Source organism: Balaenoptera borealis (genome assembly GCF_965194805.1).
Source record: "Balaenoptera borealis genome assembly, chromosome: X".
NCBI lineage: Eukaryota > Metazoa > Chordata > Mammalia > Artiodactyla > Balaenopteridae > Balaenoptera > Balaenoptera borealis.
In genome coordinates this window covers 7,938,723-7,951,238 of record NC_138881.1, presented here as the reverse complement: position 1 = coordinate 7,951,238, position 12,516 = coordinate 7,938,723, and the positions used below count along the sequence as shown (strand labels likewise).

The following is a 12,516-nucleotide window of genomic DNA, read 5'->3' as shown; positions in this document are numbered from 1 at the left end:
GTATAACTGAGTCACTGTGCTATAGAGCAGAAATTAACGCAACATTGTAAATCAACTCTGCTTCAATAAAATGAATTAAAAATAATTAAAAATTAAAAACAATGTTTTCAACCTTCATAAATAACAAAGCGCCAGTCAAATGTTAGTTTCCCTGGCAGAAAACATTTAAAGTTTACCTGAGGTCACCAATACCTCTGCTAATACCTAAGTCGGGACAGATATCTCGGGCACAAGTTAAACTCCTGGAGAAACTTGGAGGAGAAAAAAGCATTTTAACACGTTCATCTTACTCCACCAATACACACGCCTCTCTTTGCTTCTGTTTTGAAAGCAACTCTTCATGTTTTCCACCCAGTGCAAGAAAGAAAGTTAAATTACTCTTGGTGGCTCTCCAGTGGTTCGGTGACCCTAATTAACTCTAAGCCAGGAGTCAGCCAACTTTTTCTGTAACAGGCCAAAGAGTAAATCTTTGAAGCTTTTCAGGCTATGCAGTCTCTGTTGCGACCACTGGACTCTGTCTTTGTGGTTTGAAAGCAGCCACAGACAATGCGGAAACGAACAGGCATGGCTGCGGGCCAATAAAACTTTATTTACGGAGACAGGTGGCAGGCTGGATCTGGCCCATGGGCTGTAGTTTGCCAACCACTGCTCTAAACTTGCAATCAAGACGCAAAAATGTTCAAAGTCGACTCAAGAAAGCAGCTGGTATCTCTGTAATGAAATGTCAGAAGCAAAGAGCCATTTTCTACCCGTGGTCGCATGTGTGGACCAGAAGTGGGAGACATCTGGGGAAGGAGGACAGGGCAGATGACACAGCCGGCTGAACATCAAGTCACTTGCTTCAAAATCGCCACTTGGTGTGAGCTGTGTGCCACGGTAAGGTGACTACAGCCTTGCCCGGTGGGCCACGTTAGGTTCTCAGGAACCAACAAGGACCTACTGTGTAGCACAGGGAACTCAATATTCTGCGATAACCTGTAGAGAAAAGAATCTGAAAAAGAATGAAGATACGCATATGTATGACCGAATCACTTTGCTGTACTCCTGAAACGAACCCAACCTTGTAAATCAACTATACTCCAATAAAAGTTTTAAAAATTTTTAAAAAGGCAAATGTCCCCCCTCCCCTTAAACTGGTGCTTTCTGCTTAAAGGTGGGGGGGACACTCTTCCCCAGCCACCCAACACAGCAATGCCTGTCCCCAGGCCTTGGATTCCTCACCCTGTCCTTGCCTAACACGAGGCATTCCCCCCCCCACCTCAATGAAAAACTCACCAAAAAAGTATGGTCCCTTTGTCCATGCTTTGTAAATCTCAGGGCTCGCTGCTGTACAATTCGAGTGCAGGAAAGGGGGGATTTGCCCCTCACACATACACAACCTGGCAACATCCGGAGACATCTGGGGTTGTCACAACCAGGGGGATGGCTGCCACTGACATCTAGTGGGTAGAGGCCAGGGATGCAGGGATGTAGAAGGATGGAGCCCTCAACGCCACTAGCGCTGACGCTGAGAAACCCTCAGTGCGGTGGTGACTGGGGAAGTCTGGGGGCTGGAAAATGGGATTGAGAGACCTCATGCCAAGCTTCTCTCCACCTCGTTTCTCTGCACAGGCCCCTTCAGTGACTCAATCACTACAGCCACCACTGTCTCTTTCTCTGGAAGTGAGAGAATGTTGGAGAACTCTGGATCTTAGAGCTGGACGTAAACTCAGGAGATCCCCTCGCTCAGACCCGTCACCTAGGGTAGTGCTTCTCAAACTTGACTCTGCACACAAATCCCCAGGGATCTTGGTCAAATGCAGATTCTGACTCAGCAGACCTGGGCGGGGCTTGGAACTCATTTCTAACCAGCTCTGGGGATGCAGGCATGGCTAATCCCTAGACATCATCCTGGTTATCAAGCATAAGGAAAGGTCACTGCCTCACAGGTGATGTGCTTGAAGTTCATTAAAGGTGCCTCACTTCTTCCAGGTCGCTCAGATAGAAATTCTGAAAAGAAACTAAAAAAGAGACACTCCTGACGCCATAGCAGTGCCTCCCCAAGACTGGTCTTTGGAACCCCAGTCCCATGAGATGGAACTTTCCAATTTAGGGAAGCTCAGAATCCACTCTTCTCCTCGGGCACCTACCAGCATCCTGCGGAAACACTGTATCTTGGAAACACTTTGGGAAGCGCATGCCCACTGCATGCAGACCTGCTCTTTGAGACTCCTACCCCACAGGGCAAAAACTCGATGCTGGGCAACTCCCTGGAGAGAGTTCCTCGGTGATCATGTCAACCACCCACAGCCAGTCCTGGAAACGCTCTGGTCTTTCTGGGGAGCGACTGAAGTTCGAGAAATGTCAGAAAAGGAAAAGCGTTCATCACAAGGGAGCTAGCTCCAGTTTCCGCTTGGGTCAGCATCCTCAGTGGGAGGCAGGTGGGAGCCCCGAGAGGGAAGGGGAGGGCGTGAAATGCACACGGAGCCTCGCGGAAGGAAGGAAGGGATGTCCTACCTGCGGCAGCATCCTCGGGCCTCAACCTGTCAGGCAGCCTGCGGAATGAGAGTTTACGTGTGTTCTCAATTTCTCTGACACAATCTGTCTGGATTGAGGACGGCTGTTTAATCTTTGAAATATGTGTTCCATCATAAACGCTGGAATCACGTAGAAATTGCTCCCTTCGTTCTGGGAGCCAAACCCTGACCAAAGGGGTTTGGAAATCCCCGCAAGGTGCTCTTTGGTTATTGCTCATTCGGAAAGAAAAAGCCATTTCTCTAATGAAATGCAGCGTTGAGGAACTGCCAGAAATAGATGCTCCCTATCTGCCTTCCCATATGGTAGCTTCTTTCTAGCCAATTAACTACCAACGAACTGGGGAAGCGCTGTAACAACAGGCACGCCGGGCTCCGCCATGCCCCGCCAGAGTGCGTAGTCCCGGGAGGACGTGGAAGTTTCTGGCCCCGTCTCAACTCACGGAAGCCCAGGAAGAAGCCTGCCTAACCCGGACATTTATTTGCAAGGCCATTCTGGTAAGCTCTGGCTAAGCCCCTAGAGTTAAAACATGACGGTTTTTCGCCTTTCGGACAAATCCTGTTAGTTCATTCCCCCACTTTGGCTTTTAACTATTGTACATCATGTTGAAGGGAAATATCCAAGGCCTATGAAAGGCTGGTCTTCATGAGTTTGACTAATGAGACTTATTTCTACATTAACACCATGCCGGAGAGAGTTTTCTCTGTCTGCAAGTGTAGTGGGTACTGGGTTTTACATTGCCTGAAAACAAGCAAGTTACACACAGTCTTGTTTCAGGAACTCTTGCTCCAAATATGAAGCTAATCAATAGTTCAGCATCATGTGTATTTATGCTTTTCTGCTCAAAAGTCAATATAAAAAAGAATATATATGTATACATGTGTGTATATATATGTATAACTGAATCACTTTGCTGTACACCTGAAACCACTAAATCAACTATACAATTTTTTTAAAAGTCAATATAAAGCCACAGAGAAATGGAATTTCCTACCACGTGGTTTCTTTCCTAAGAATTTCCCATTAATTTGGAGTCAGTGAGGTTTGTTTGTTTTTTGTTTTTTGACATCCCTTAAGAGATCTGAGATTTTGTTTATTTTGTTTGCTTGGTTTCATTTTGTTTGGGGGGGGGATGACTGCAGGAAGAGTTGGAGAGAAAGGCAATTGGTTAGCTCAACCTCTGTTTACTTTTAGCAGTCTTATAATTAAAGTGCAATATGTCTTTTAACAACACAAAATTAATTAAAGTAACTTCCAGTTAAAGCTACTGGGAGGACGGGCTTCCCTGGTGGCGCAGTGGTTGAGAGTCTGCCTGCCAACGCAGGGAACACGGGTTCGAGCCCTGGTCTGGGAGGATCCCACATGCCGCGGAGCAACTAGGCCCGTGAGCCACGACTACTGAGCCTGCGCGTCTGGAGCCTGTGCTCCGCAACAAGAGAGGCCACGATAGTGAGAGGCCCGCACACCGCGATGAAGAGTGGCTCCCGCTTGCCGCAACTAGGGAAAGCCCTAGCACAGAAACGAAGACCCAACATAGCAATCAATCAATCAATCAATCAATAAATCTTTAGAAAAAAAAAAAAAGCTACTGGGAGGGCATCATAATGTGAGAAGATGATAATATCTACCATTTGCATGGTCTATTCCATGCCAAGTGCTTTACAGCGAGTAACTCTCACAGCCATGCCTCTGGTCAAGGGCACTGGCATGCTATACAGCAATGGGGAAACCCAGGCTCCGAAAGGTGAGATTCTTTGACAACGTCACACAGCCGAGAGGCAATGGAGCTGGAATTCAAGGGCAGTCCTACAGGCATCTAAGTCAGTGTAACTCCCTAAAAACTCAATGTTGAAATTCTGTTAGAATGTTGGCTCTTTTTGCTCTTCGGACACCACTAGACCACAGAAATTTCCAGGTATGGCTTTAATACCACGGATATGCCTATGGCTTGATTTCCATCGCCAACCCTAACAATTCCCCTGAACTCTGGACTTGAATGCCCAACAGATATCTCCAATGTGGTACTTCCATCTCAGTAAATGGCGACCTAGCTGTACCATTTCATATCCATCCCACGACAAATCTGTTGGTTCCGCCTTGGAAATACATCCAGAACTCAAGAACTTCTCTGGGGCAAGCCTCCATCAGGGCTCACCTAACAGCCTCCCAGCCAGACTCCTGGCTTCTGGTCTTGCTATAAAACAGCCAGAATGGTTCGTGTACCATGCAAATCAAATCATGTCCTTCCTCTGAATTCTGTATCTGTACCTGGCCCTCCATGACCCGGAAGCACCTCCTTGTGTCTCCCTTTCCCGTACAGGAAAAAGGAAACCAACTTCAAAACCCTCACTCCTTCCCCAGGCACCACACACCCTGCAGCCGCTCACCGCTGGTGGCCCCCAGCTTGACCCCAAGGCTGCTTCCCCACAGGACAGTTGCTCTCGCGGGCCCCTCTGCTGAGGATGATCTTCCCCTGGCTGTCCCCGGGGCTGGCTCCCTCCCCTGTCGGGCGGGACTCCCCTCACTGCCTCTTCCAGGTCAAAGATACGTGAGCATTCTTCGTGCTGTTTTTTTTTTTTTTTTTCCCCAAATTTTCTAAAAAGTTGACAATTTCAAAATACAACACTGGTGAGGAAGGACATAATTCAAACCCATCAGGCTAAGAACAAGGGATTTAAAAGCTGAGCCAGGGCTTCCCTGGTGGCGCAGTGGTTAAGAATCCGCCTGCCAATGCAGGGGACACGGGTTCGAGCCCTGGTTTGGGAAGATCCCACATGTCACAGAGCTACTAGGCCCGTGAGCCACAACTACTGAGCCTGTGCTCCAGAGCCCACGAGCCACAACTGCTGAAGCCTGGGCGCCTAGAGCCCGTGCTCTGCAACAGGAGAGGCCGCTGCAATGAGAAGCCCGTGCACCGCAACGAAGAGTAGCCCCTGCTCGCCGCAACTAGAGAAAGCCCGCGTGCAGCAACGAAGACCCAACACGGCCAATAAATAAATAAATAAAATAAATAAATTAAAAAAAAAAAAAGCTGAGCCAAACAGAAGCTCCAATCTCACATGACAAGTACCTCCCAGTCACCAGAATCAGGTTTCAAAGGTTCCACGGGGTAGCAACAGGCTGGGAAATCGGTCTCTCTTACAATTTACAACATGCTTCTTGAGGACTCTGTGCTTGTTTCATTTTTTAAAATAGAGTTCTGGGGCTTCCCTGGTGGTGCAGTGTTTAAGAATCCACCTGCCAATGCAGGGGACATGGGTTCGAGCCCTGGTCCAGAGAGATCCCACATGCTGCGGAGAAACTAAGCCCGTGAGCCACAACTACTAAAGCCTGCGCACGTAGAGCCCGTGCTCCGCAACAAGAGAAGCCACCGCAATGGGAAGCCTGCGCACCGCAACGAAGAGTAGCCCCCGCTCGCCGCAACTAGAGAAAAGCCCGCATGCAGCAACGAAGACCCAATGCAGCCAAAGATAAAAAATAAATAAATTTATAAAAAAAAAAAAAGAGTTCAAACCCTCCTACATTGTTAGTGGGAATGTAAATTGGTACAACCACTATGGAGAACAGTATGGAGGTTCCTTAAAAAATGAAAAGTAGAGCTACCATGTGATCCAGCAATCCCACTCCTGGGCATATACCCTGAAAACACCATACTTTGAAAATATACATGCACCCCAATGTTCACTGAAGCACTATTTACAATAGCCAGGACGTGGAAGCAACCTAAATGTCCATCGACAGAGGAATGGATAAAGAAGATGTGGCACATGTATACAATGGAATATTAGCCATAAAAAAGAACAAAATAATGCCATTTGCAGCAACATGGATGGACCTGGAAACGATCATACTAAGTAAGTCAGACAAAGACAAATATATGATATCACGTGTAGGTGGAATCTAATTTTAAAAAATGATACAAACGAACATATTTACAAAACAGAAACAGACTCACAGATTTCGAAAACAAACTTACAGTTACCAAAGGGGAAAGGTGGGGGGAGGGATACACTAGGAGGTTGGGATTAACATACACACACTACTATATATAAAAGAGATAATCAACAAGCACCTACTGTATAGCACTGGGAACTCTTCTACTCAGTATTCTGTAATAACCTATATGGGTAAAGAATCTGAAAAAGAGTGAATATATGTATAACTGAATCACTTTGCTGTATACCTGAAACTAACACAACACTGTAAATCAGTTATGCTCCAATAAAATAAATAGTTCCTTTAAAAAAACAGAGTTCAAACATGTAATGTTTAGTAAGGTGCCAACGTTTACACAGAGTGTTACAATAAATTTTTTAAAAACCCGCATTGCTATGTCATCATTCCAACACCAAATGCGAATATATCTTTTTCCCAGCACAACTAGGATGGCAAATAAATAGTTAGGACTGCGCCGGTGAAAATGGAGTCTGGTTCATGTTTCCCAACTTAGATAGACAGGCTCCTCGCTCAGGTCAACCATTTCAAAGGTTAGAAGCTGAGTCTGATAAAACACTGCCCACGCGAAATGAAAATGAAGACATAATATTATAATTACTTGAAATTCAATAGTTCTCCTCCTTGGGTTTCTCACCTGTTCCAGTTCAGCATCTGAATAATAAATACAATGAATACTGAACAGATTTTGCATGTGTTGAAAATTTAAAGGAACCAGTTCTCACCTAAGTGAAACAAACTGCTGGAAATTTTTCAGTTTCTGTGACTTATTAGGGCCAAAAAAATATCTATTGACATGTCTTCTCCTTTATCAAGTCGTCAGAAAATATCAAATAGAGAACTTTAAGATTGCCTGGTTCTAAGGAGCAGCAAACACTGAATACAGATTTGTTTCTAGCACACTTGCTTTTCCGTAAAAGCCACATGCACATCTGCATTCCCAGGGGATGCGCTGAAAAACACAAGAAATCCACATGTCACATTCGGGATGCTTTTTATTTGCCATCTGTCCTTCTACAACACATTCCCTTAGTGATAGAAAAAGAGCAAGAAGTAGGTTGATGTGCCTCATTACAGAACTCCTTTTCCATTATGTACTTATATTTATTTACATTAAAAAAACAATTCAGAAAGAATCCAGAAAGTTCAACGAATGTCTACAGCCTTTGGTTGTGGAAAATGAAACAAAAACAGTATTCTAAGAAATGTTGGTTTCACGTCCACATTGCAGATCTACTCATCTCGTTCATCAGATCACCAGGTAAAGTGGATGAAGTTCTACATTTGAATACAGCCAACACCTTCAGAATCCCCATCCACGTACTTCTATGAGAAAGTGCCACAAAGGGCCCAGCAGTGCGTTCCCCGTGAGTGTGTCTGAGGCCTGGGCCGGTGGCTACAGGTCAGGGCTCCAGGGAAGGCAGGCAATTGGCTCTGGCAGTGACGCTGCAAGCCCCCCCCATCCCGGCCTCGACCTGCCTGTCTGACGCCGGCCCTCTGAACCCCATGGACGTCTCCACGCTAAGCACTGGGGAGAGGACACAAGCCCCGTCGGTGACCTCGGCCCAGAGTCAACTCTCCCCTCCCCTTCCCAGGCCTCAGCTGGAGGAGGGGGAATTCTGTGGTTTTACTGACCTTTGGCTGTCTGTTCACTGTTTCGTGTTCCCTTCTGAAGCTCCTTGTTTCGGCTAACAGGGTGCCCCGGATTATAAAAATCCAGGCTACGACTAAGACTCTTTCGAGAGCCTACATGGGAGTTAAGAAGGGAACTACATTAAGACTTTTTAGGATTGAAAGTCCAGGAGAATCCAGCTTCACTCGCACTGTTCCATGGAAACCTCAATAGCAACAAAATGTTAGGATCCGTTACTCAGTACTTAGGTGCTGTGAGTGAGACAACAAATTTCATTCTCTTATAGGACCAAAGATTACATTCTCTAGTATAGACTGACCTTTCTACACTGAAGTGGCTATCTGATATTATGTGGGAGGAGGCCAATTAATTACAGAAACATATTTTCCATAATTTGTCAGCGTGATCTGACTTAAACTCCTTTAAGTTTTCAGTCAGGTTAAAACATATCCGTATATTTTCTTGTATCCACTAGAAGTTGCACGAAACCCTCTTATAGCTAGGTTTTTATCTAGAATGAACATTTTAATTAGGGCTAAGAAACGATGGCATCCGACTGGGAGTTCTACGTCAAAGCCAAGAGGAGGGGTGGGGGACGATAAGGTCACAGGAGAGTGTTTGGAGGGGGTCAGTGAGAAAGAGAATGACTGACAGGGACACGATGACAGCATCCCACAGAGCAGACAATATCCCCCTCCCGAGGAGCAATCCCCCTTCCTTACTCAGAGAATCTCAATCTCATTCAGTGTAATATGCCTACGTAGCTAAATATTTTCCTTTCCAGACTCACACGCAGCTGGGGGCGCCGCGCGACAGAAGTCTAGCCAGTGGAGGAAAAGCCGAGCATCTTGGGGAAAGCACTGCCTTCCCGACACAGACACTGCGGCTTGTCATTTGCCTCTTCCTCCCTCTTTCTGCTTAGAAAGCAGATATCGGACCTGGCGGTTCATGAGCATCTTGCGACAACAAGGCAGTCACCCAAAGGAGAAAGGGTAAGGATGGTAGGAAGAAACTACCAAAGACTGTGAGTCGTCGATGATACTACGGAGACAGTCCTGAGTGCCCACCTCCAGGTTCCTTATGCAGCTCTTCGTTGTGTGTTCAGTTTTCTATCATTTGCAGCCAAATGCACGCCTGATACATCAATATCCAATGATGAGGATGACTCGGTGAAAAGGGAAGAACAAAGACGAAAGTGATAGGGCAAGGGGGATCGGTCTTACACAGATCATCCAGTGGACCTAAGAAACACAACTTCCTTCCCACGGGCAAGACAGAAGTCCTGACTAAAAGAATAAATGTATCATAACGTTCAGTTCAAAGACACCCAATGCTCAAATTGCCTGTCTCGAATTTTACTCTGTCCTTCTGCGCTTTGATTGCTAATATGAAAGCGCATGCTTACACATTAAAGCTCTGCATCCTACAGAGAAGAGAATGGAACAGATTTAGAATCAATTTAGCATTTCTCTCGCAGCCCATTTGGAGGAGTTCCCACTGAGAACTCGTCTGCCTCACCCTCTCAGCAGCCGTATTTAATAGGATCTGAGAGGAAAAATAAGTAGTAACGCTGGGTAGCCTGTTTTGACTCTCGTATATGCTATTTGGAAATTCAGCCACTACGGCAAGCTGGCAGAATATAGGACATGGCCCTTGGAAAGCGCTAGACTGATCAATATTTAAGAATGCACAGGCAACAGCAACAAATAAATGAAGCAAATGCGATGGGGATGCAAAGCAATGATGGGCATGTATACCCTCAAAATAAGCATGAATCCTTTTCGTGGCAGGAAACGGTGCAGCGCTAAATGCTCCGACAGTTCATCGCGCAGTCCCAAGACGCTGGTCTCGCATAGAGAAATGATTTCTTCATACTCAACATGGCAGGTGACCCAATGTTGGTTCAGAAAGCGACAGATAAGCAAAATAACAGGCTGAGAACAGGAGCCAGCAACAGCTGGTCACGAGTGAACCCACTAGCATACTTGCAGCTTTCACTATGTTCACATTTAATTTTTCTTTTCCAACAAAGTAAGTGCAAATATCTTTAGTCTGAATCAGTAACATAGCAGCCAAACCTCAGGAACCAATAAATAAGGACGCTGACACGCCAATACCCCTTGGCCTTTCAGACTCAAAGCTTCACCAACACCAGCCTTCAACAGAAGGGGCAAATGTTTCTTGACTCAGCAATTGTCTTCCATGTCCTCGTACAAACCATATCGTTTACACCCACCCACGTGCCCCCATAGCAGTTACTAAACTCATAACACAGCTTGAAACTCATAAGGGGTTAAAGCTATAAAATGCCTACTCGCCAATGTATTTTTTTCTAAGTTTCATTCTTCTTCCCTTCCTTTTAAACAAAGCTTTTGTTTCCACTGCCCCCAGTGCATGACCGTTTATTAGGATGACATATCATTTGTTTATTTCTTTTCAAATGACACAGTTGTGTTTTTCTCAAAGAAACTGCCATCTTGTTTCTAATTAAACATGATGGATTCAGGGTCCTGGTTTGCCATCTGGGCCATATGTCTCAGAACATCCTTTTTCGTGATGATACCAAGAAGTCTCCTGGAGAAGAAACAAAATAGAGAAAAGGGGTCAGCCTCGCAATCCTGACTCGTGCCTGTCCCTAATCCCCAGCGCCCCTTCCACCCGGGCACACGGAGAGACAACATTTCCCAGCCTCCCCTGCGGATGGGTGGGTCCAACTGAGTGAGCTCTGGCCAATGGCGTGTGGGTGGAGGTGAGAGATACCCCTCCCGAGTCACCTGCACATCTCCTCTCTCTCCTCATCTGCCAGCCCGAGACAGAGGAGCCAGTGAAGGACGCTGAGGTCACAGAGGACTGAATCCGGAGCCACCAGATTCAAAGACCTGGGTCCTGGAATGGCTGTGTGGTGCAAAGCCCACACCTGCTGCAACTCACACTGGATGTGAGTGACATGGGAGAAAAATTAACCTTTATTGTGTTCGGCCACTGAGATTGCAGGCCTGTTTATTACAGCAGTAAGCCTATGATGACTCATATGCTCCCCTAAATTTCAAGACTATAATCAATTAAAAAGGGCTTACAAAAGCCATTGTCCAAACTTGACCACACCGCAGAAATTCCAAGTGTGAGGCATTCTAAGCATAAGAAATTTTAAGTATAAGATAACAATCGGTTCTATTTTAAATCTATCTTACTGGAAGGGTAAAGTTTGACATGTAAATTACCTGCTCTTCCAAAATTCCATGGCTTTCAACTTACAAAAACGATGTCACTTCCCAGGGACCCTGGTATAGGGCCACCTATACTGTATACTGCACCCAGCTCCAGGGAGCACCATTCACAAACACGACAACGTGAACAGTGCCCCTGGATCATGCCTCACTCTCGATTTATTAAATACTTAAATAACCACCTGCTGGGGTCAAATCATGCCCCCTGGGGAAAGTGAAAGGTTTGAAAGAAGGGGATGTACACAAGTTCTTCAGAGAAAAGAAGTTCCATTGCCAAATTAGTTTGCAAAACGCTGCTCACCATGTCTCCATCATCCCCAAGAGGAGGAGAATAGAGAAGTAAAGGATGGCAGTCTCACCCTGGAATACTGTACGGCTATGGAAATGACAGGTTTCTACTCTGTATCTGGGTAAAATGATGATATACCAAAAAAATCCGAAAACACAACTGTAATACACTGCCATTTATTTAATTAAAGCTAAACTATGAAACTCATCTCTTACGAATAGGAAGTGAACATGAAGAGGGGCCGCAAGTACCCGGAGCAGTACTCACTCCAGTCAGTGACAGCTGGTGAAAGGGACACTGGTTAGTGAAACTGTCGGCCAGAATTCTCACTTCCTTGTCCCTGACCACACTGGACCTTAACCTTGAAAAAGCGATTGATTTCTTGTGTTAGTTTCCCCATCTATCACACGGGGGGAGACAGCAGATACTACCTCTGCCCCTCCATCTTATAGGAACATCTTCAGGTGAGAGGAAAATAGCAAAAAGGGCCTTTAAAAGCATACTAAACAAAAAGAATAATGACAATACAGATGACAAAACACTGAAAGAAAGCACCATGACTCACATGATAATCAAAAAAAAAAGATGGGGAAAAAATGTAGCAAGCACAAAAGAATTAGAAAATCAACATTTTGCAACCCCCAATGTAATAATTAGTTTAGCCAATAATTATCGATGGGTTCCAAAACCATCAGGTAAATGGTTGCTGGAAAACAGAAAATTCACATGGTCTCAAAGTATCCCTCCACAGATTACATACAAAGAGAAAAATGTCCCTTTACTACAGAGGGCTCTGGCCATCCCCACCTCATCCCAGTGATGGAGTTTATCACCAACAAAGTCAGAAAAGCTGACATTATGATATCATCTACATTGGAACACTGCCCGAAACTCGAAAC

The 12,516-nt window shown here is 45.5% G+C and overlaps 1 protein-coding gene and 1 long non-coding RNA gene across 6 annotated transcripts in view; both read right to left on the bottom strand.

Moving 5' to 3' along the window:
• Positions 1-476: 476 nt before the first annotated feature.
• Positions 477-1,459, bottom strand: LOC309620033. Its single transcript, XR_014239391.1, has 2 exons — positions 1,276-1,459; positions 477-991 (listed from the first exon to the last, which is right to left on the bottom strand). It is a non-coding gene; the product is annotated as an uncharacterized lncRNA (long non-coding RNA).
• Positions 1,460-7,445: 5,986 nt separating this feature from the next.
• CLCN4 (chloride voltage-gated channel 4) overlaps positions 7,446-12,516 on the bottom strand; it is an 89,498-nt gene continuing 84,427 nt past the window's right edge. For all 5 annotated transcript variants that reach the window (XM_082375619.1, XM_082375616.1, XM_082375615.1 and 2 more), the window contains one exon: positions 7,446-10,675. In XM_082375619.1, the coding sequence (XP_082231745.1) occupies positions 10,638-10,675 (38 nt within the window). In that variant the 3' untranslated portion in view covers positions 7,446-10,637. The remainder of the gene's footprint in view (positions 10,676-12,516) is intronic.